This window comes from Bidens hawaiensis, unplaced genomic scaffold (genome assembly GCF_021521415.1).
Source record: "Bidens hawaiensis isolate Kalapana, Puna unplaced genomic scaffold, B.hawaiensis_p1.1 tig00048324_1, whole genome shotgun sequence".
NCBI classification, from domain to species: domain Eukaryota; kingdom Viridiplantae; phylum Streptophyta; class Magnoliopsida; order Asterales; family Asteraceae; genus Bidens; species Bidens hawaiensis.
In genome coordinates, this window is record NW_027506076.1 from 1 (window position 1) to 21,412 (window position 21,412).

Here is a 21,412-nt window from a genome sequence, read left to right on the forward strand (position 1 = left end):
CATCCGCAAGAGTTTTACTGATCGATGACATTGATTTTGAACTTCGGATGAATCTCGACCTCCTCGAGGAGAGGAGAGAACTTGCATCGATCCGCGAGCACAATTACAAACACCAACTGCAAAAATATTATAACTCGCGGGTCCAGAAATGTGAGTTCGATGTGGGAGATTTTGTCTTCCGCAACAATGAAGCCTCCGGGCAAGTTGGCCCGACTTGGGAAGGACCTTATAGAGTTAAAAAAGTATTATCTAAAGGTGTCTGCAAGTTAGAAAAGTTGGACGGGACTGAGATCCCTAGAACTTGGAATGGGGCCTAATTGAAGAAGTGTTACATATAGTATGTTTTTCTTTTTGGCCTGCGTGCCTAATTAGATATTCATAAATTATGTAATTTCATCTTTTGTTATTCGGCTTATGCCTCACTATGGAAAATTTATTTCAGTTTTTGTGACATGTATTGTTATGTAATCCTTTATTGACAAACAAAAAAGATCCTACAAACACTTATATTAAGAAGAATAAGACAAAGTGTACCGGATGAAGAAAGAAGACTTCTTTATATATTCAAAAGAGATTACAACAAGTTACAACAGGGGAATCTTAATTACAAAAACAAGAAAATCTATCTATAACGCGACATCTTTATGTCCCGCGTCCTTGTCTTCTGCATCATCAGAATCTGCTTCATCTTCTTCCCCAAGGTCAAGGAGATCCTTCAGTTGCTCAATGCTATCCTCTTTGTCTGCAAGCTCAGAATTCTGCTCCGCCAAAGAAAACTTCAATGCATCAAAATCTTTTGTTTTCTGGATAAGGACGCCAGCAGTATCCTGGCCAGCCAACACATATTCTTCCGGAAGCTTGGATGTTGAACCAAATTTGTAGCCTTTCGCGAAGCCTAGTTGACGGCCAGCTTGCTTGGATGCTTCCAGGAGGATAGCAACACAGTTCCCAAGTTCATCACTCGCCTGGACGTTGGTGATGACCTGTTGGAATAATTAAACATAAGTGATTTCAAATACTTAGAATATTTACAACAAAACATGATACATACCTTGAGTATTCCTTCTACTAACAACCATTTCTTGTCCGCCTTAGCCCGGACAAGTTCCATCTTATGGCCAACACATTCTAAGGCCTGCTCCCGGCTTTTAGCAGCAAGATCAGCCAAGCGCTTGTCTTTTGCTACTGATTCAGCCCGGAGAGTCCTCATCAATTCGGCTTGTTCATCCAATTGTTTTTGGAGAACAGCCTTGGCTTCCTCAACATCAGCACGAGCAGCCTTCTCTGCTTCCAGCACTTGACTGCTCTCCTTGGCCTTATTGATAGCCTTGAGAGCTTCCTCCTTCGCGTCAGACGCTGCAGCTGCCAGCTCATCCCACTCCTCATTCATTGCTAACCAGTCTCGGGTTATTTCCTGGCTGGTGGAGATCGTATACGCCATATGATAAGAGTTTGAGTTTAATAACTCTTGGCGAATACGACGACGATGTCGCTCCTTTTCAGCGGGAGGAAGACTTTCCCGCAGATATTCAAAAACATACGTCTACTTCGCGAAACGTTGAATCTTGGCGTAAAGACCAACGTGGACGATGCGGGGTAGGATCTTCCTCATGAGGAGATGGGGAGGTCTGAGGTCCATAAGCGAATGTGCTCACACCTTCTTGATCACTGAAGAGATGCACATTGAAGGAAGGTGACATGTTTAAACATTCAGTGTCAGCAACTTCCTTATTCTTCAAGGGAGAGTCATCAGCTACAAAAATTGGAACTTTGGCAGTGTTGGTAGGAGGAGGTGGTGGTGGCGGAAGAGGAGTCGAACTCTTTAGACCTGAAATATCTTCAGAAAGATCATTCAGGGCATCTAACCAACTGAGCTGAGTAATCAATTGAACACAAACTGAAAATAAAACTTTAAATATGTTACTGACTAAAACCCCCAAAACCATTAAGAACCCTAGAAATCAATCGCTTAATTTGTTAAGGTTTCGAGTAATTGGGTTTAGGGTTATTATGAAACAATCAAAGACAAGTCTAATGCATAAATAATTTACCGTAAACGTTGATGTATGGCTGATTAATTAGCAGCGACAGTCGTCGGCCCGAACACAATAAACACAGGTACACGGAGTCTGTGATATTATAATTACTATTGGGGGTTTCGATTTGCGATACTAAGAGGATTGTGAGGCCATGTTTAATTGAGTTGTGATGATGATTATATAGTAAATCATAAACGGGTTTATGACGGTTCGTTTAAAATAAGCAATACGAATCAAAAGTATATCACTTCCCTAATCACAGCTGTCGGTGAGCTCGTTTTTGGAAGGTAACGTGAATGCTGAATCAATTGCCAAAATATTTACGAGAATTGCGGTCCAATCCATCAAATCTAACAAACGAGTTCATGAGTCGGGTTTGGGTTTGGATCGGGTAACCGGGTTATGGGTTTAAAATCTACTAAATTTGCATCTTAGACCCTGGAGAATGAAGAGGAAAACGTATGTGGACAAAAGTTTAGTTTATGGTTATATTTGCCATAATTTGAAAGTATATAAATACATATTATATTAATAATTAGGATATAATATAATAACAATGTATTCACTCGCTAAATACGGTATGTTTGTTTGATAAAATTAACCCGAACCTAAAAGTGGGTCGGGTATCGATTAAAAATAATATGTGGAAAAAAAATCCGAATTGTTACATAGAGGAACCCCTCATATAACACCCGCGGGACATATGGATCACCCGCATAACATGGTAGAGGAAGAACATCCTCGCACCGTACGCGGAAACATCCAGACACCCTCAGAAGTCATCCGCGAGATAGGACATTTGTCCGCCAAAATGACCGGAAGATAATGCCAACTGGACAGTTGTCATTAACTGACTACCCTCTAGAAGAATAACCACGATTGTTACTTGAAGAATACGTGACTCACCAACCAATGAGTGGAGGACACCTGGCCAGGTTGTTATAACCGTGCACATGGCCAGGGTGCGACCCGTCCTATCATAAAGCGACGCGTGTCCAGGTTGTTATACCCATGCACATGGGACATATAGCTCAACTGATCACAAAGGGACACACGTCCAAGCGGTTATTAAGGTTTTCTAGAAGAGGACAGCTGGCCCAATCATCTTCCCACATCCTTCGGCTATACATACCTTGTCAACCTGCATGAGGTATTCATTCACATTCACTCTGACTTACTTATACTCTGACTACACTTAGTCTGTATACTTTAGTACTTTCTCCCTTATGAACGATACTGATTCTCACGCCGGAGGATGGTTACAGGAAGACCCCCTCTTGTCCTTCCTGTAGCGAGACTCACGGTGTCTGTTTTGCTGGTTCCGGTCATTAGACTTCGGGAAGTTGTGTTCATACTGTGTTCGTAGTTATCATATTTTACCCTGTGGATTCATTGGATCCAGGACCCATACCCGGGGATCGGATCCGTGTTTCTTCACCTAACTAGCACAATCTATTCACCATTGCAAATCCACCGTCTTGTCTTTGTTCATCAGTTCTTTTTTTCTTCAATAATTTGATGTTTTGGGTACATTTTAGACATTTAGAATGGAAGATACCAGACACAAGTATTTATATTTCATTGTATTTTCATTGTTTTTGAAACAAAAAAGGTGCACTTTAGAGTAGAAAGCGTTGAGTAAGAAAAGGTTCTCGTTTAAAATATGGTCATTGTAGTTTTAAGTTAGAACTGGTTTTGACAAAAATGAGCAAACGTCAATTTGAAAATGACTGATTTGTTATTGTGTTAGGATGAGCAGAAACACAAACTAATTAAACCATAACCAAAAATGAGATAGCCGAAGAAAATTGTTAAATGCTGATTCGGCTTATTCTTCCTTTTCATCTATAACCAAATTAACCGAACTGAACCGATAGATTAACCGAACAACCATACTTAAGTAAAACCAAACCGAAGCATTATATACATACATCTACTAATTCACACTACTCCAAAATTCATGACCTTCCTTCTCATGTGTTTACTTCTTAACCATTTAAACTTGACAAGTTGGCAGTTTCACAATTAATACACAATTTGCAGTTTTCAGTCCCCATCTTAACCCAAAACAACCCATAAATTTATAATAAAATCCAAAATAGCCCATCGTTAAGATTGTCAGGACTAGCTACCGATAGCGTGGAAGTCAAAACATCCAAAAAGAGTTCAACAAAAACATTAAAATAGTTAATTCTGGGAAAAAAAAACTTGAGCGATCTAAACAACGTCAATTTCTACCATGGATGAGCGTGGAGCGCGCAAGAGAGCTTTTAACATATTTGATTCCTGATCCTTCGCAACCAAGGTTGTTATGCTCACCTTCTTAAGCTTGGGTGACCTAGACAAGATAAACTTCACAAACTCTAACTCAGCCTCCCAATTTCTTAATTTATTAATCTTCAATTCATTTAGAAGCTCCAACCAAAACGCCTGATATATGCTCCAACCAAACATTAGAATGATATTTTGCAGAATGATATGCTGGACTAATTTTGACGTTATTTTACTAATCTCGTGAAAATAACGTTAAAAGTGGCGGAAGGTTAATCAGGCATCATGTGGTGGCGTTGATAGCCGAAAGACAAGGGCACATGCACCGATCAGCCGGTGTCCCGATGATTGAGTGCTATGTGCCTTATGTCCAAGGCTTGATGCAAAACTACTATCGAGCCGGGGGTCTCACCGGAAGCAGCCTCTCTATCCCTATGGGATAGAGGTAAGGCTGTCTACATTTTACCCTCCTCAGACCCTACCATAGCATTGCTATTGGTGGGATATACTGAGTACGATGATGATGATGATGATGATGATGATGATGATGATGATGATGATGATATATGCTGGACTAATCTGCAGAGAAGAGTCATTATATTTTTTGTGAGTGCATGGCATGAGATTAAAAGAAAAAACAAATAGGATGCTATTTATAACCTTTAGCTCAATTTTCTCCAAGTTCGGAGAGTTTTTGATCAAAACAGCAAGAAAAGTCAATCCATAGCCATCAAGAAAAGTCATTTGTTCGAAACAAAAGGATTTGAGGTGGATTAGTGAGGTTGGAAGCTCCATTGGAACCAAGTCTGAACCAAACCACTTGAACCATATATAGACCAACACAATGATCAACATCCAAAGTTAATAAAAAACACCAATTATGTAAAGGTGAATAAATATTACCGGGATAATATCACTCCTAATAGCAAGATGTTCAATCACAGGTAAACACTTGAATAGCTCAATCATGGTGGATTTTTCAGGTCCGATGATATTTTTTGCGAGCATAAGCTGCAACAACGTACTATACTCAGATAAGTTTCCAAATCCCAAGAGAACGAGTAAGAAAAGTTACTTACCAAACTAAAGCTCTTATGTGATGGAGAGTTAGATAAAATATGTAAAAGGGTTTTTATAGAGATCGTTACACATTCCAAGGATAAGCTTGTAAGGCTACCAAATCCATTGAATGTCGGTTGATGGTCAAGATCACACCAACTAAGATCTAGGTCCGTTAAGTGATGCAATGAGAAGAAAGATACGGGTAACTTATAACTCGAACTCTTCCAAGGTTCATCAAACCGAAGTGTTAATCTTTTGACATTATGGTTCCTCGACAGTTGAAGCATTATTTGATCAACTTCATAAAATGGGTAACCAAATTTTGAATAGTCGCCATTTACATTAATGGTAAGGGTGAACTCGTGTATTTGATCCTGACGTAGTAACATAATTTGGTGTAGAGCGCAGAAAAGTTTATGTGTCTCCGTCATTTGGTCTCCATATGGGACAGAAAACACGAGTTTGGGAATTTTGGTCCATTTGTACCGCCATTCTCTTGAGAGGATACTAGTCCTTGCTGCGTCTTTAATTGGTACGAGACATAGGATGGTTTCTATTATGGTTTGAGGAAGTGTGGTGATTATATCTACAGGTAAAGGTTTAGCTTTAGACAACCGTTGAGCTTTAGTCGAATGCTTAGCTTTCATCTCAAGGTGTTTTTTTGTTGAATGGATACTACAACTGTGAAGATCAATTTAAGATAAACTATATTAGCATGCAGACATAGAGGCATAAAGCACAATAACCAGACGATTTATAGAAAAAGAAAGTACATATATTGGTGTAGCTATGCTTTTGCTTATGATCAACTTATAAAGAGCACCACAATAAAAAATTTTAAAAGGATAAAAGTGTTAAACTACACCTAGAAGTTAAAACGGATGGTAAACTGTAAATACATATCGAGGGCTTTAGTAGAGTACCTTGAGTCGAAGAAATTTATCGGTAACTGTGAATGATTACAGATCCATTTACTCATTTAGGTCTAAGTGTTGTGATGAATAATTAACTTAAAACTTAAAAGGATAAGGTTTTCTCTTATATTGGGCTTAGATAAAACCTAAAAGTGGGCCCAGACGAAAATGTTAAGGTTGTTTGTTAACTGAAAAAAACTTTTTTTTGTGAAACTTAACCGAAACTAAAATGGTTTGTTTATACTTTATTGTTTAGCTAGGTTAAAAACCCATGTATTATACGGGTCTGAATAATTTAAAAGGAAAAAAGAATAAAGCAAAAAAATAAATATTACATAAATACCTTAAAGTTAAAATTCACATATATTTTATTATATTTCCTTGTAAAAAGATAAATAAACAAGTTAAAATGATGATATTGCAACAATATTATCTAATGTTTTTTGTGGGAAAAAGTAGAAATGAAGAAATATTAGATTGACACATGATAAAAAAAGGATTTTTTTGTTATATAGGATAGATAGATAGGTTAAGAACCCGTGTATTATACTAGTCTGAATGATTTAAAAAGAAAAAAGAATTAAGCAAAAATTTAAAAATTACATAAATACCTTCTTTGTAAAAAGATTAAAAAAAAGATAAATAAAAAAGTTAAAATGATGATATTGCAACAATACTATCATAATATTTTGAGCGGTAAAATAAAGAAATGGAGGACTATTTGATTGATACATGGCAAAAATTGGATTCTTTTATTATATAGGATAGATTGGTTTTTAAACCGATTATTGAACACCCCTTGTCCACCATGTATTCATTTTCTTCATTAACTTTCATTCATTTCACAAGGTCACTGATTAAGCTCTAAAGTATTAGAAATTAATCCTAAAAAGTTCATGATCAAGAAAGTTAATGGGTCGGTTTTGAAATAAAGTAAAAGTTGAAGGGGGTAATTTGAAAGAGTTTAATTAATTATGATTTAGTTAATAGTTTGAATGTTTAGAGTTATCCATTAGTAGTTTTTGTTTAATTGCATGTTTATCTAGTATCTAGTTTGTTTGAATGTCCAAAAGTTAGGAGTTTGAGTAGGTCAAGTTTAAGTATGGTTTGATAAGGAGTAGTATGATTTATTTAATATAATTGTCTACCATAAAATCATATGTGTCGGTCTCACGTCCCCTCTTAAACCATCAGATTACTTGATTTCTGAATAGAGGCTTCTTATTGATTTAACTCGGTTTTGACCCAAATAGCCCTATGGGTTATAACATCTCACACACACTATGTGAAACCCTAGAATCAATCCTTAACCTCATGAGCACCTCACCCTAATACCAAAAAATTCAAGACCATGTCTTCTTATTGGTTTGTTTGGATCAGGTCAAACTGATTATTTGCTCTCAAACCCTAACTCTTCTAGGATTCGACTTCATAATCACCATGCTCACATATCCAGGTTCAATCTGTCTGTTTCACAATAACCCTATTATTTATAATCTCTGTAATCCTCAATCTTATTTGAAGAATCCTCTTAATCGTTTTGACCTCTTTGCACCAGAAATTCGTTCTTTTTCAATTCCACGTGATAGGGATTGGTAATTTGAAAGTTGAAGTTAACCTAAAATAACCAAAAAGATGGACTGACTCACAGGTACAACTTCCGTCTTCTTAAATAATTCTGTTATGAATTTTTATTAGAGATTTCTATATGTTGTCCAACTTTATGTATTTATTTTTTTATTTTTGTTTCAACTTGATCGATCAAGTTCGGTGGTTCAACATGGGACGATTTTGTTGTTTCAGCTGTTGTGTATGGCATTATATTGTATTTGTTTATTTGAGTATGTGGTAGCTGGTTCAACATGTGGCTATGATATCTTAATCTGATATTTTTTGTTTTTGTTTATGTTTGGCTTGATTTTAGCTATTATATTTGGGAAAATATATGTACAAGTTGTTCGTGTGCCACCTTATATAATTTATATTTGTATTGGTGGTTGTCGTTTTTTTACTTTACAGGTTGGTTGGTGTTTTCGCCTTTGCGTGACGTGTGACGCAGTTTGGTTGAAGGTATTGTTTATTTTAACATGAGTAATAGTTCTTTGTCATGTGCTGAAGTATGTTAAGGTTTGGTGGTTATGTTTGAGTTTTGTTGTTGGTTTTTTTAGGTTTTCACTTTTGTCCACATTTGCTATGAGTTTTACTCACTACTATTAAAAGTTAATTCTTATAGATTAAACTTGTCAATTTTCAACATTTTGTGTTGTTTATGTGTAGTAGTTGTCGGGCCATATACATCTAATATAACAACTTTTTATGTTTCAAATGTTTGCTGCAAATTTCAGTTATAGCGCTCATAAAAAACATTCGCTTATTTAAAAGTTTTGGATTGTTTATGCGGGATAGCTGTCGCAACGTTTAAGTATCGTTGTGTGAGTTTTTAAGTCAGAAATGTCGACTATAATATGAACCAGGGAACGAGTACACAGTACATGATAACATTCAAATTGCACATTAACTAATTAATCTTGAATAAAAAAGAAGCTTATGTTAATTATTAATGAAATTTAATTTCAAATGAGCCTTTTTTGTGTCTTGGATGGGAAAGATGGAATGAGGGGACTGGGACATCTAATGGGGATCTAAATAAGAATTATGATAGCAGGGGTATTTTAGGTATAATGGAAGTTATTCAGAATAAATGTCTTCTGGTTAAATTTGAATGTGTGGTCAAACTTGAACTTTTAGTAAATTTTGACTTTTTTTCCAGGTCAAATTTAAATTTGGTTTGCTTTGACTTTTTATTTATTTTTCTGTCAATGTTAAATTTTTACTAAGTTTGACCTTCCCATTATTGCATTATTGTGGTGGTTTGATCATGAGGTAGTTAGATGAGGTTTCGTCTGTTATTATTCAAAGATGTTAGATGGTTCTATTAAAGGGATTAAGGATTTAAAAACCTAGGCTTGGTCTTCAATCTGTGTTTTGACTCCTAACAGTGTGCTTTGTTTAACAAATCTTTTAAAAAGTTTCTTACAATGTATGTTTATTTTAGTTTAGTCAACTAGAATGCTCACTTGTGTAAATTGTTAGATTATATTAGAAACGGTTAAAGATGATTATATTCATGCAGTTAGAATAGTGATTTTCAGAATTAGACTAATTGCAGTGACCGTAATATTTTGAATAAAATTATAAATGAATGATCACACGAAAACTAACGAACATAAATGAATATAAATTAGTGAACATTCGCGATTAAACAGAAGAATGGAGTGTGTCTCACACCACACGATATGGCTTTGCAAGTGGCTTCTTACTTGGACACAAATGGTTTTCTTCATGCTTGAAAGTTTAGGATCCCATTGAAAGTTCTTGAAAAGCAATGTAAACAATTATTTTTGAGTTCATGCATGAAAGTATGAAACACACCCCGAGGTTTAGATATAGCTATGGAAGGTGATCATGCGCCCTGGATGATTTTGAGTAGCTCATATGAAGTTGTTAATGTGTTGTTAACTTCTTTTATTCACATAAATTATTTAGTTTTATTTTAATTTTGCCAAGGTGTTTGTTACTTTGAATGCCTAGGATTATATACCATAGCCTCTACCAGTTTAAAAAGTTTACCTCTTGATGTGAGATGAACTTTTATTCAACTTAGAAATAGCAAATTACAATAGATTGAAGTTTGGTTTTAGTTGGAAACCAATAAAATCCACAAAAGAGCAATTTTTGAATTTCTTAAAAAAGAAAGGCAGCTTGATTTATAATAATGTGTTCTTTTTTATGATGATGAGGGTAAGGGGTCGGGTTACAAAGTTAGTTACACGTCAAGAAACAAATATAAAAATGCATTTGTTGATTTTGGTGGAATTGAGAACCAAGATGTGCAAGAATTATTATGTTGCATAAAAGGCTGAAGACACTACTAAAACGGTCAATAGTGTATTAAAAATTGCAGAAAGCATGCGGAACGAGTGATTCTTTTGGATTATGATGGTACTTTAATGCATCGGTCTACCATTAATAAGAGGTCGAGTAAAAGCATTAAGATGCTCGATACTTTGTATAGAGGCGAGAACAATATGGTTTTTGTTGTCAATGCAAGGAGTTGATGTGCGAAAATATATATATATATATAAATAAAACACAATCGCAACTAAGCTTTAAAAACCAAACAATCTATCCTAGTTCACACAAACGGCAAGTGTACCGATCGCGTATAGCACAGATGAGGAAAGTCCGGATATCGAACTCGAAGACACGTGAAAACGTTTATAATTACTAAACTCTAACCAAGACTCACCAAAATAATATTTAAATGATTTTTAATTTAATTAGATTTGATTTAACTACTTAGCTTAACTAAATGAAAACTTTTGACAAAACACTTTTAGAAAACTTTGGTTTAAATTCAATATATAAAGACGTCTACCTAGGAATGAATCATGTTGACAAAAATAACAAGACAACGGATTGAAAATATTCACGACGCCGGTTATAAAAGATGACACAACTAAAACTTGTTTAAGAAAGTCAAATTACCTCTCAGTCTCTCTAACAATCTCTAACTTATCTTAGTTGATTTTAAAGAATAAACCGGAAAAACAATTATTAACGTGTTCAAATGTCGACTCTCCTCTCGGTCTCATCGACACACTATCCTAATGGAGACAAATACTATGTCACCAAGGATAGAGGAACAATTTAACTTAACCCAAATTAAACCAACTAATTGCACATAAACACTCAAACTCGACAAGACAAAAACCCGCTCTCGCGAGATCTTAATTCTAACAAGTAAAAGCAACGAGACAATATTACTTCTTATCACCTCTCGGTCTCAAAGAAGGTGTATTTTAACTGATTTCAGATGATTTATATTACCCACTTATCCCTACGGTTGTACACCCCGCAAATAAACCCTAAACACCAAGTCAAGAGTCTAACAAGCAATCAATTAATCAAAACTAATTCAATTAACTACTGCAAGAGGATTATAAGTAATAACACATAAAACACAGCCATCACACACGATCTAATTTAAAGTTTAGTTAAACTTTACATCAATAATTCAAGTCTTGAACATTAACAATCCATTATACAAGTCTAAACTACTCAACAATCATCTATCCTAGGCAGAACAAGCAAGTTTAGCTACTCATAGATTTTGGACAACAGCTATACATCAAAGTAAACATCATATAACTCAACATAAACATAATTAAATTCATTCAAGATTCAAACACTATCAATCACAAGTCAAACTATCAATCACTTGCAAAACAATCCAAAGCAAAAGACCGATTCAACAAAGTTAGGGTTCTTGAACAATAAACAAAGTTTAAAGATGATTACTTAGGGTTTATGGCTGAGTTTATGGATGTTATTGATGCCTCGCAACTGTGCCAAGATGCCCCTTGATGTTCTTCTTCCTCTCCAGCCGCCACAGCCTCCACAGCCGGCGCCTTTTCTCTTTTTTTCTTCATTTTTCTGCTGTTCCGATTGCAAGGAGTTAGGGTTTAGGGTTTTTATTTTGATTTCGGGTTCTTGGCTGGATAATGGCTGATTTCTCAATTAATTATCTTCATGTAATATTATACAAGGCTTCTAACTTGTGGGCTTGGGTTGGGCCTTGAGTTGTAGCTTCAAAACTTGACCAACAAGGCCTCTAGAATCTTCCAAATTAACTCTTTTTTCACCATCTTTCATAAACCTACAATTAACATTTAAACTTTGTAAATTATTGCACTTAGCCCCCAATACATTCATAAAATAAACAAATAAGCATAAAAACCATAATAAAATCATAAGAAAAGTAAGTGTGTTTCACTACACATCAAACATCCCCACACTTAAGACTTTTTCGTCCCTGAAAAAGATTTGACTGCAGTTGGATCAGAATCGGAAAATCAAAGTTAAATCAAACATATAAGTTAGATTTCAAAGCTCAGAAAAACGCAAAAACCACGATCATCGATATTGTTGTCCAACTAAACCCATACCTTAATCTTTACCGGGACAAATAAGATCCGACAATAATATTACTTAGTGGTTTACACAATTAAGACCCGCTTATTTTCTGCTTTTACCGTACAGACCACCCCAACTTGACTTAAACCTCAAAATTAGCAGAATTAAAACTTTGTTGCTCAATATTTATGAATAGTTAAGACGATCAAGGGTATTGTTTATCCACCTAAGCTTAAGCATCAAAGTCTACCAAGCAGCCATTAGATACGATTAAGGTTCAATTAATTTATAGTTAGTGTTCCCAACAACATGACATACCCCCGTTATCAAGCAATACCAAAAATCCATCACCAGAGGTGAGTATGCAAAATTTCATCTGTAGGGCTTACATGTAGCGTGTCCCTTGTGGTCCGTTTCTTAATGGTAATGAGACGCGAGCAAGGGGACCCCACATGGCTAACAGCGTGGATGATCAAGTCTGTAGTGTATTTGTACTTTTGTACTTTTTGTGATCATGTTTATAGACTTATAGGGGTTTGCTCTTTGGCTTTATTTTAAATATCCACAAGCCCACTTAGGAATTGTGAATACCCAGATAAATAGATTGCATACAGACCCATGGTCTCCGGACCCGAAGCATCCCATCAATACAGGATTTAAGGTTATAAAACCATACGCCAATGAGGTGTAAAACACTAAACTAGCAGTTTAAAATTTATATCACAGGCTACACGGCATACTCTAACGTTAAACCTACCCAAGCATCATATGATAACGTATTCAAATTTTTAAAACTCATGATACTACCACTTTTTTCATACCAAAATTTGAGGCTTGAGTATGGCCCGACCTTTCATTGCTTATTTTCCACGGACAAAACGCTTTACCCACAAAAAATTTCCGTTTAACCGTTTTATCAAATTTGCCCTTTCATTTTCAAGGCTGAGCCTATCGACACATCCCAAGTTAAGTGCGTTTTCTTTATTTATCTCATATTATTAGTAGTTTGAAAAACCGATTTCCGATAAATATCATCATCTCCCACTTTAATGCAACAGAAGTTAAAAACAAGAGACATTTTCTTTTTTGTTTTTTTTTGAACAAAAACAACGTACGAAAATGAAAAACAAGTGAAAACTTTTTATTTTTTTAAATTTTTTTAATTTTTTTATTTTTTTTATTATTATTTTTTTTTCTACAACTAAGTAAAATAAATTCCCATCCCCACACTTAGAACAAAATCGTCCTCGATGAGAACAAAGAAAAGAAATAAAATAAAAATAAAACGTAAAGCATAAAATTAAAAACTTAAAGCAAAAAGTAAAACTTAAAATAGCAGAAAATAAAATAAAGAACGGGTTACTCCCTTGGTTTAGATGCAGCTTCTTCATCAGCCGTGTATGAATCGAACGACCGTATAGCATTTCATTCGCGGCCACAACCTCGGGTGAACCGGTTCCAAAACGCCATCAGAGCTACCATGCGCATAATAATACCTGTAAAAACTCAAACTCGCTCGCATGTAGCGGCTTACGAAACAGAAAACAAAAACATAAGAAATAAACATATTTTTGTGTTTTTGATTTTTTTAATTTTTTTTATTTTTACTAAATATTTATTTTTTTTTTGTATTTTTATGTTTTTATAAATATAAATAAAAATAAAACAAATAAAAACAGATAATAAAGAGAATCATAATACAAACTCTACAACTCGGGCTGTCTCCCGAATGATGCATCCATCACGACTATTCCTCGGTGAATGAGTCAAGGTAGAACACCTCGACTGCCTGATCAGTTATCGGCTCTCCTATGTAGTGCTTCAATCTATGGCCGTTCACCTTGAACTTCGCGCTTCGATCTTGTATCTCAATCGTGCCATACGGGAAAACCTCAGTGACCGTGAACGGTCCCGACCATCGGGATTTCAAATTTCCCGGGAATAACCTCAATCGTGAGTTATACAGTAAAACCTTATCCCCACACTTAAACTGCTTATTACCCTTCAATTTCCTTTCATGCAGTTCCTTCGTATGCTCCTTATACCGAAATGATTGTGCATATGCGTGATCCCGGAGCTCCTCTAATTCGTGTAATTGATGGAAACGATTACCCTCTGCAGCGGGTAAATCAAGATTAACCCTTTGAAGGGCCCATTAAGCACGGTGTTCCAATTCAACAGGAAGATGACAGGCCTTCCCATAAATCATCCGAAATGGTGTGGAACCAGTCGGAGTCTTGTAGGCTGTACGGAAGGCCCACAGAGCGTCATCTAATTTGTCGGACCAATCCCGACGATTTGAACCAACCGTTTTCTCGAGAATACGTTTGATTCCCCGATTACTCACTTCTACTTGCCCACTAGTCTGTGGGTGGTAGGCGGTCGCAAGCTGATGGGTGACCCCATAACGCTTCAACGCCTTATCCATCTGCGAGTTGCAAAAGTGAGTACCTCGATCACTGATCAAGGCTTTCGGGACTCCAAAACGAGCAAATAGACTTTTCAGAAAATGGACTACCACTCGGGCATCATTGGTGGGTAGAGCTTTGGCCTCAACCCACTTAGATACGTAATCGACGGCCACGAGTATGTATTTGTTTCCACGCGAAGATGGAAACGGTCCCATGAAATCAATACCCCAAATATCAAAAACCTCACAAACTTGAATGGCATTCTGGGGCATTTCGTTTCGCGAAGAAATGTTGCCGACACGCTGGCAACGATCACAACTCTTAACGAACAGATGACCATCCTTAAAGATAGACGGCCAGTAAAAACCAGAATCAAAGACTTTATTTGCCGTAGAATTCACACCGTGGTGACCTCCAGTCGGTCCCACATGACAATGGCTCAAAATTTGCCATCCTTCCTTGACATCTACACACCTTCTAATAAGCTGATCAGCACCAATGCGGAAAAGATATGGATCGTCCCAAAGGTAAAATTTGATGTCAGCAAAGAATTTCTTCTTTTGCTGGTAAGGCATCTTTGGAAGGTATCCGTCAGCGAGATAGTTCGCGAAATCAGCAAACCATGGAAAACCTTCCTCTTGTGCAATAACGAACATCAGACTCTCCGTCGGAAAATGATCGTCGATCCTAACTCCCGAATCTCCTGAATCAACTCCCTCTAATCGTGAAAGATGATCAGCCACCACATTCTCGGCCCCCTTTTTATCACGGATCTCTATATCGAACTCTTGAAGCAACAGGATCCATCGGATAAGACGAGGCTTAGCATCCTGCTTGCTGAAAATATATCTAATAGCGGCATGATCCGTATAAACAATCGTTTTGGACAGAACTAGATAGGACCTAAATTTGTCGAAAGCGAACACCACAGCTAAAAGCTCTTTTTCGGTGGTGGTATAGCTTTCCTGTGCGCCATTTAAGGTCCGGCTCGCATAGTATATCGGATGGAAATGTTTATCCTTCCGTTGTCCAAGAACCGCTCCGACTGCGAAGTCGCTCGCGTCACACATCAACTCGAATGGTAACGACCAGTCGGGAGCAACCATGATTGGGGCGTTAACGAGTTTGTCTTTTAAAAGATCAAACGCCTCGATACACTGCTCAGAAAAAACAAATGGAGAATCCTTCTCCAAAAGTTTGGTCATGGGTCTTGCGATTTTAGAAAAATCTTTGATGAACCGGTGGTAGAACCCGGCATGACCTAGAAAGCTACGAATTGATCTCACAGAAGTAGGCGGGGGAAGATTAGAAATGGTCTCGATCTTTGCCCGGTCAACCTCTATCCCCGCACTTGAGATTCGATGACCTAGAACAATGCCCTCGCGAACCATGAAATGACATTTTTCCCAGTTAAGGACTAGGTTGGTGTCAACGTAGCGGGACATCATCCTCTCGAGATTTGATAAACAATGATCGAAGGAACTGCCAAATACAGAAAAATCATCCATGAACACCTCCATGGAGTCCTCGATCATATCATGGAAAATGGCCACCATACACCTATGGAATGTGGCCGGAGCATTACAAAGTCCGAATGGCATACGTTTGTAAGCAAACGTTCCGTAAGGGCAGGTGAAAGTGGTTTTCTCCTGGTCGTCGGGAGCTATCGGAACCTGGAAGTACCAAGAGAAACCATCTAGAAAGCAGTAGTACTGCTGACCTGCTAAACGCTCTAACATCTGATCAATGAATGGGAGAGGAAAGTGGTCTTTCCTGGTGGCATCATTCAGTCGGCGATAGTCGATGCAGGCTCGCCATCCTGTCACAGTCCTCGTGGGAATAAGCTCGTTCCTCTCGTTGGTGACGACAGTCATGCCACCCTTTTTAGGAACCACTTGGACTACACTCACCCAAGCACTATCAGAAATGGGGAAAATGATCCCCGCATCAAGGAGTTTAATGATCTCCTTCTTTACGACCTCTTGCATTTTCGGATTAAGCCGCCGTTGCGGCTGGACGACAGTTTTGAAATTTTCCTCCATGAGGATTTTATGAGTGCAGAACGAAGGGTTGATACCCTTGATGTCGATAATCTTCCAAGCAATAGCCTCCTTGTGCTCTCGTAGCACCCTCAACAACTTCTCCTTCTCGACCTCGGTCAACGCAGATGCAATGATAACCGGAAGCTTCCTCTATTCATCTAAAAAAGCATACTCAAGGTGGGAAGGTAAATCCTTAAGCTCTAAGGAAAGAGGAGGACTCTCGACTGAAGGTCGGTCCATCGGATCGTCTCGTACGATCTCAGTAGACACGCCAGATTCAGGGGTATGCGACTCGGTGTCGTCATTTAAGGACTGATTGGTTACGGAAACCATTTCAATCTCCGGAATCTCCCTATCGAGAATCTGGGTGTCGGAGGCAGATCCTCCACAAATTTCGCTGAAAAACTCCCCAACATGCTCCATGATGGTATCAATGAAGTATAAGGAGTCATCAGCAGACTTGGGGTGTTTCAGTGACTGTCGAACGTCAAAGGTGACGTTCTCATCCCCAAATCTTAAGATTAATTTACCCTCGCAGACATCGATCAATGCCTGTGCAGTGGCAAGGAATGGTCGGCCCAAGATGAGTGGGACACTATCGTCATCGTTCATGTCCAGGATGACAAAGTCCACCGGGAAGATGAACTTGTCGACACGAACAAGCATGTTCGCGACCACCCCTCGGGGTTATTTCACTGAACGATCAGCAAGCTGGATACTCATACGGGTAGGCCTCGGTTCGCCTAGACCCAACTTGCGATACACGGAATATGACATGAGATTAATACTGGCACCAAGATCTGCCAGCGCATGGACGACCGTATTATCACTCAAGATGCAGGGAATTGTGAAACTCCCAGGATCGGACATCTTTTCTGGTAACTTTCTCTGCAAGACTGCAGAGCAACCAGCACTCAGAGGAATGGAAGAGACTTCGGCTAACTTCTCTTTGTTCAAAAGAATATCCTTAAGAAACTTTGCGTATTTGGGCATTTGCGTAAGTGCCTCAAGGAAAGGAATATTAAGATGAAGTTGCTTCAGAAGATCAAGAAATTTGGAGTTCTGCTCTTCGTCTCTATCCCTAAGGACTCTCCCGGGAAATGGGAGTCTAGGTTTGTAGACTCTCGGTGGTGTGCTGGGTAATGGTTGGTTCTCGGCCTGTGCTGAACTTCCGGGTCTGTCCCTCTGATGCACCTTGGCCGGTGGAGACTCCAACTGAATCTCCTCGTCTACCTGCTCCTCTACATCTACCGCAGGCTCGTTAATGACTCCTCTCGTCGCCTCTTGAATCACGGGCTCGCTACGTGCCCCCGCACCGCTCCTTGTCGTCACAGCCTTCGCGAACGCCTTCGGATTTTGTTCAGTGTTACTTGGAAGTGTACCTGGCGACCTCTCATTTAGACGACTTGCTATCTCTCCCATCTGACGCTCAAGATTTTGAATTGACGCTCCTTGATTTCTCATGAATGACTCGTGCTCCAGGAATTTCTCTTGAGTTTATTTGTGACGGGAGTCCTCTCGAGTCATGAGTTGCGACAACATCTGTGTCTGCTGTGCCATCATCTCCTCTAACGTGGGCTTCTTCTCCCCACTACTCGGTCCCTCACCGGAATCCTGGAATAGGCTCTGACGTTGCTGGAATCCGGACTGATTTTCGTTCCTCCAGTTGGAATTTTGGTTACCTCTCCACCCCGAATTATAAGAATTGAAAGAATGTTGATTTCGGTTTGGATTATTAACGAAGTCGACTGCCTCCTCCTGGAAACCTACGGCGCATTGAACAGTATCATGTCCCCCTCCACATATCTCGCATAACTTACTTTTCACCTGCAAGTCCTTCACGATCTTTGCTAACGCTTCAACTTGTGCTGCAAGTGTGGTGCTCGTGTCGACCGAATGCATGCCGCGTGATAGGGAATCGACGGTTTTGGTACTCTTAACTGGTGGTCGCTGGTATCCACTCATGGCTAAACCGTTAAACAAGGCAATGCACTCATCCGTATCTTTCGTTGTCAGTAGGTTACCTCCTGCAGCTGTGTCGAGCATACTCTGAGTTGCGTACGTCACTCCGTTGTAGAATTTCTCAACAACCGCCCAATCCTGTAGGCCGTGGTTTGGACATAACGCAAGTAGATTTTTGAACGTTTCCCACGCCTCGTAGAAGCTCTCGGTGTCCTCCATCTGGAAAGAATGAATTTGGTTACGCAAACGAGCGGCCTTAGCCGGAGGATCGTATTTTTCAAGAAATTGGGTCTGCATGGCAGCCCAAGTAGCAATGGATCCCTGTGGGAGGGACTCAAGCCACAGACTCGCATGATCAACGAGTGAGAACGGAAAGATTCGGAGTTTGATGGCGTCTTCTGATACGCCGGTAAGATGAAACGTGTCGCAAATTCGTGTGATGCGAGTGATATGAGCATGTGGGTTCTCATGGAGTAACCCGTGAAATTGAGCAGAATGAGCAATTGTGTTCAGAACATTAGATGGAATCTGCCAAGTCGTTTGAACTCCTATAGCTGGTGGAGCAATGTTGGATCTCGCGCCAGCATCGACCGGACGGGCCCGGTCTGCAACTGTCCTCCTCGGTGGTGGATTCGCGTCACCCATAATCCTATCCTTAATGACGGGTTCAGAAAAAGTAGGAGAATAGAACGTATTACCGACGGATGTAGATGAACTGGAAGACGGTTTTGTACGACGTCTCTCAAGAAGCTTTCTCTCTCTGGTTCGGGAAATCCTTCAACTTCTGGTGGTCCTAGAGATCGAGTACGTCGCATAAAACTATTAAAATAAATAAAAGAAACTATAATTAGCTAAACTATTTTAAACTAACAAACAAAACAAATAAGAAAGACAAGTAGTAAACAAGGCAAATCCTAACTCGAGTCGTTCTTAATACGCCTCAAACCGTGTCCCCGGCAACGGCGCCAAAAACTTGATGTGCGAAAATATATATATATATATAAATAAAACACAATCGCAACTAAGCTTAAAAAACCAAACAATCTATCCTAGTTCACACAAACGGCAAGTGTACCGATCGCGTATAGCACGGATGAGGAAAGTCCGGATATCGAACTCGAAGACACGTGAAAACGTTTATAATTACTAAACTCTAACCAAGACTCACCAAAATAATATTTAAATGATTTTTAATTTAATTAGATTTGATTTAACTACTTAGCTTAACTAAATGAAAACTTTTGACAAAACACTTTTAGAAAACTTTGGTTTAAATTCAATATATAAAGACGTCTACCTAGGAATGAATCATGTTGACAAAAATAACAAGACAACGGATTAAAAATATTCACGACGCCGGTTATAAAAGATGACACAACTAAAACTTGTTTAAGAAAGTCAAATTACCTCTCAGTCTCTCTAACAATCTCTAACTTATCTTAGTTGATTTTAAAGAATAAACCGGAAAAACAGTTATTAACGTGTTCAAATGTCGACTCTCCTCTCGGTCTCATCGACACACTATCCTAATGGAGACAAATACTATGTCACCAAGGATAGAGGAACAATTTAACTTAACCCAAATTAAACCAACTAATTGCACATAAACACTCAAACTCGACAAGACAAAAACCCGCTCTCGCGTGGTCTTAATTCTAACAAGTAAAAGCAACGAGACAATATTACTTCTTATCACCTCTCGGTCTCAAAGAATGTGTATTTTAACTGATTTCAGATGATTTATATTACCCACTTATCCCTACGGTTGTACACCCCGCAAATAAACCCTAAACACCAAGTCAAGAGTCTAACAAGCAATCAATTAATCAAAACTAATTCAATTAACTACTGCAAGAGGATTATAAGTAATAACACATAAAACACAGCCATCACACACAATCTAATTTATGGTTTAGTTAAACTTTACATCAATAATTCAAGTCTTGAACATTAACAATCCATTATACAAGTCTAAACTACTCAACAATCATCTATCCTAGGCAGAACAAGCAAGTTTAGCTACTCATAGATTTTGGACAGCAGCTATACATCAAAGTAAACATCATATAACTCAACATAAACATAATTAAATTCATTCAAGATTCAAACACAATCAATCACAAGTCAAACTATCAATCACTTGCAAAACAATCCAAAGCAAAAGACCGATTCAACAAAGTTAGGGTTCTTGAACAATAAACAAAGTTTAAAGATGATTACTTAGGGTTTATGGCTGAGTTTATGGATGTTATTGATGCCTCGCAACTGTGCCAAGATGCCCCTTGATGTTCTTCTTCCTCTCCAGCCGCCACAGCCTCCACAGCCGCCGCCTTTTCTCTTTTTTTCTTCCTTTTTCTGCTGTTCCGATCGCAAGGAGTTAGGGTTTAGGGTTTTTATTTTGATTTCGGGTTCTTGGCTGGATAATGGCTGATTTCTCAATTAATTATCTTCATATAATATTATACAAGGCTTCTAACTTGTGGGCTTGGGTTGGGCCTTGAGTTGTAGCTTCAAAACTTGACCAACAAGGCCTCTAGAATCTTCCAAATTAACTCTTTTTTCACCATCTTTCATAAACCTACAATTAACATTTAAACTTTGTAAATTATTGAACTTAGCCCCTAATACTTTCATAAAATAAACAAATAAGCATAAAAACCATAATAAAATCATAAGGAAAGTAAGTGTGTTTCACTACACATCCGGAGTCGAGAGCACAGACGTTTTCTAAGGTA

The 21,412-nt window shown here is 38.2% G+C and overlaps 1 protein-coding gene across 1 annotated transcript; it reads right to left on the bottom strand.

Moving 5' to 3' along the window:
- Positions 1-1,529: 1,529 nt before the first annotated feature.
- LOC143616606 (F-box/FBD/LRR-repeat protein At1g13570-like) lies at positions 1,530-6,090 on the bottom strand. The gene is made up of 5 exons (XM_077089396.1): positions 5,390-6,090; positions 5,214-5,321; positions 4,971-5,129; positions 4,359-4,469; positions 1,530-1,874 (listed from the first exon to the last, which is right to left on the bottom strand). Exons 1-5 carry the CDS (start codon positions 6,017-6,019, stop codon positions 1,530-1,532), a joined length of 1,353 nt encoding a protein of 450 aa, XP_076945511.1. The 5' UTR covers positions 6,020-6,090.
- Positions 6,091-21,412: the final 15,322 nt, after the last annotated feature.

Excerpts from the sequence above, each read along its gene's own strand:
- LOC143616606 (XM_077089396.1), bottom strand. The coding sequence starts at position 6,019 with ATGAAAGCTAAGCATTCGACTAAAGCTCAACGGTTGTCTAAAGCTAAA. Across the intron at positions 4,470-4,970 it reads TGGAGAAAATTGAGCTAAAG|GCGTTTTGGTTGGAGCTTCT; the intron begins GTTATAAATAGC and ends AGCATATATCAG. Across the intron at positions 1,875-4,358 it reads GGTCACCCAAGCTTAAGAAG|CTCAGTTGGTTAGATGCCCT; the intron begins GTGAGCATAACA and ends TTGATTACTCAG.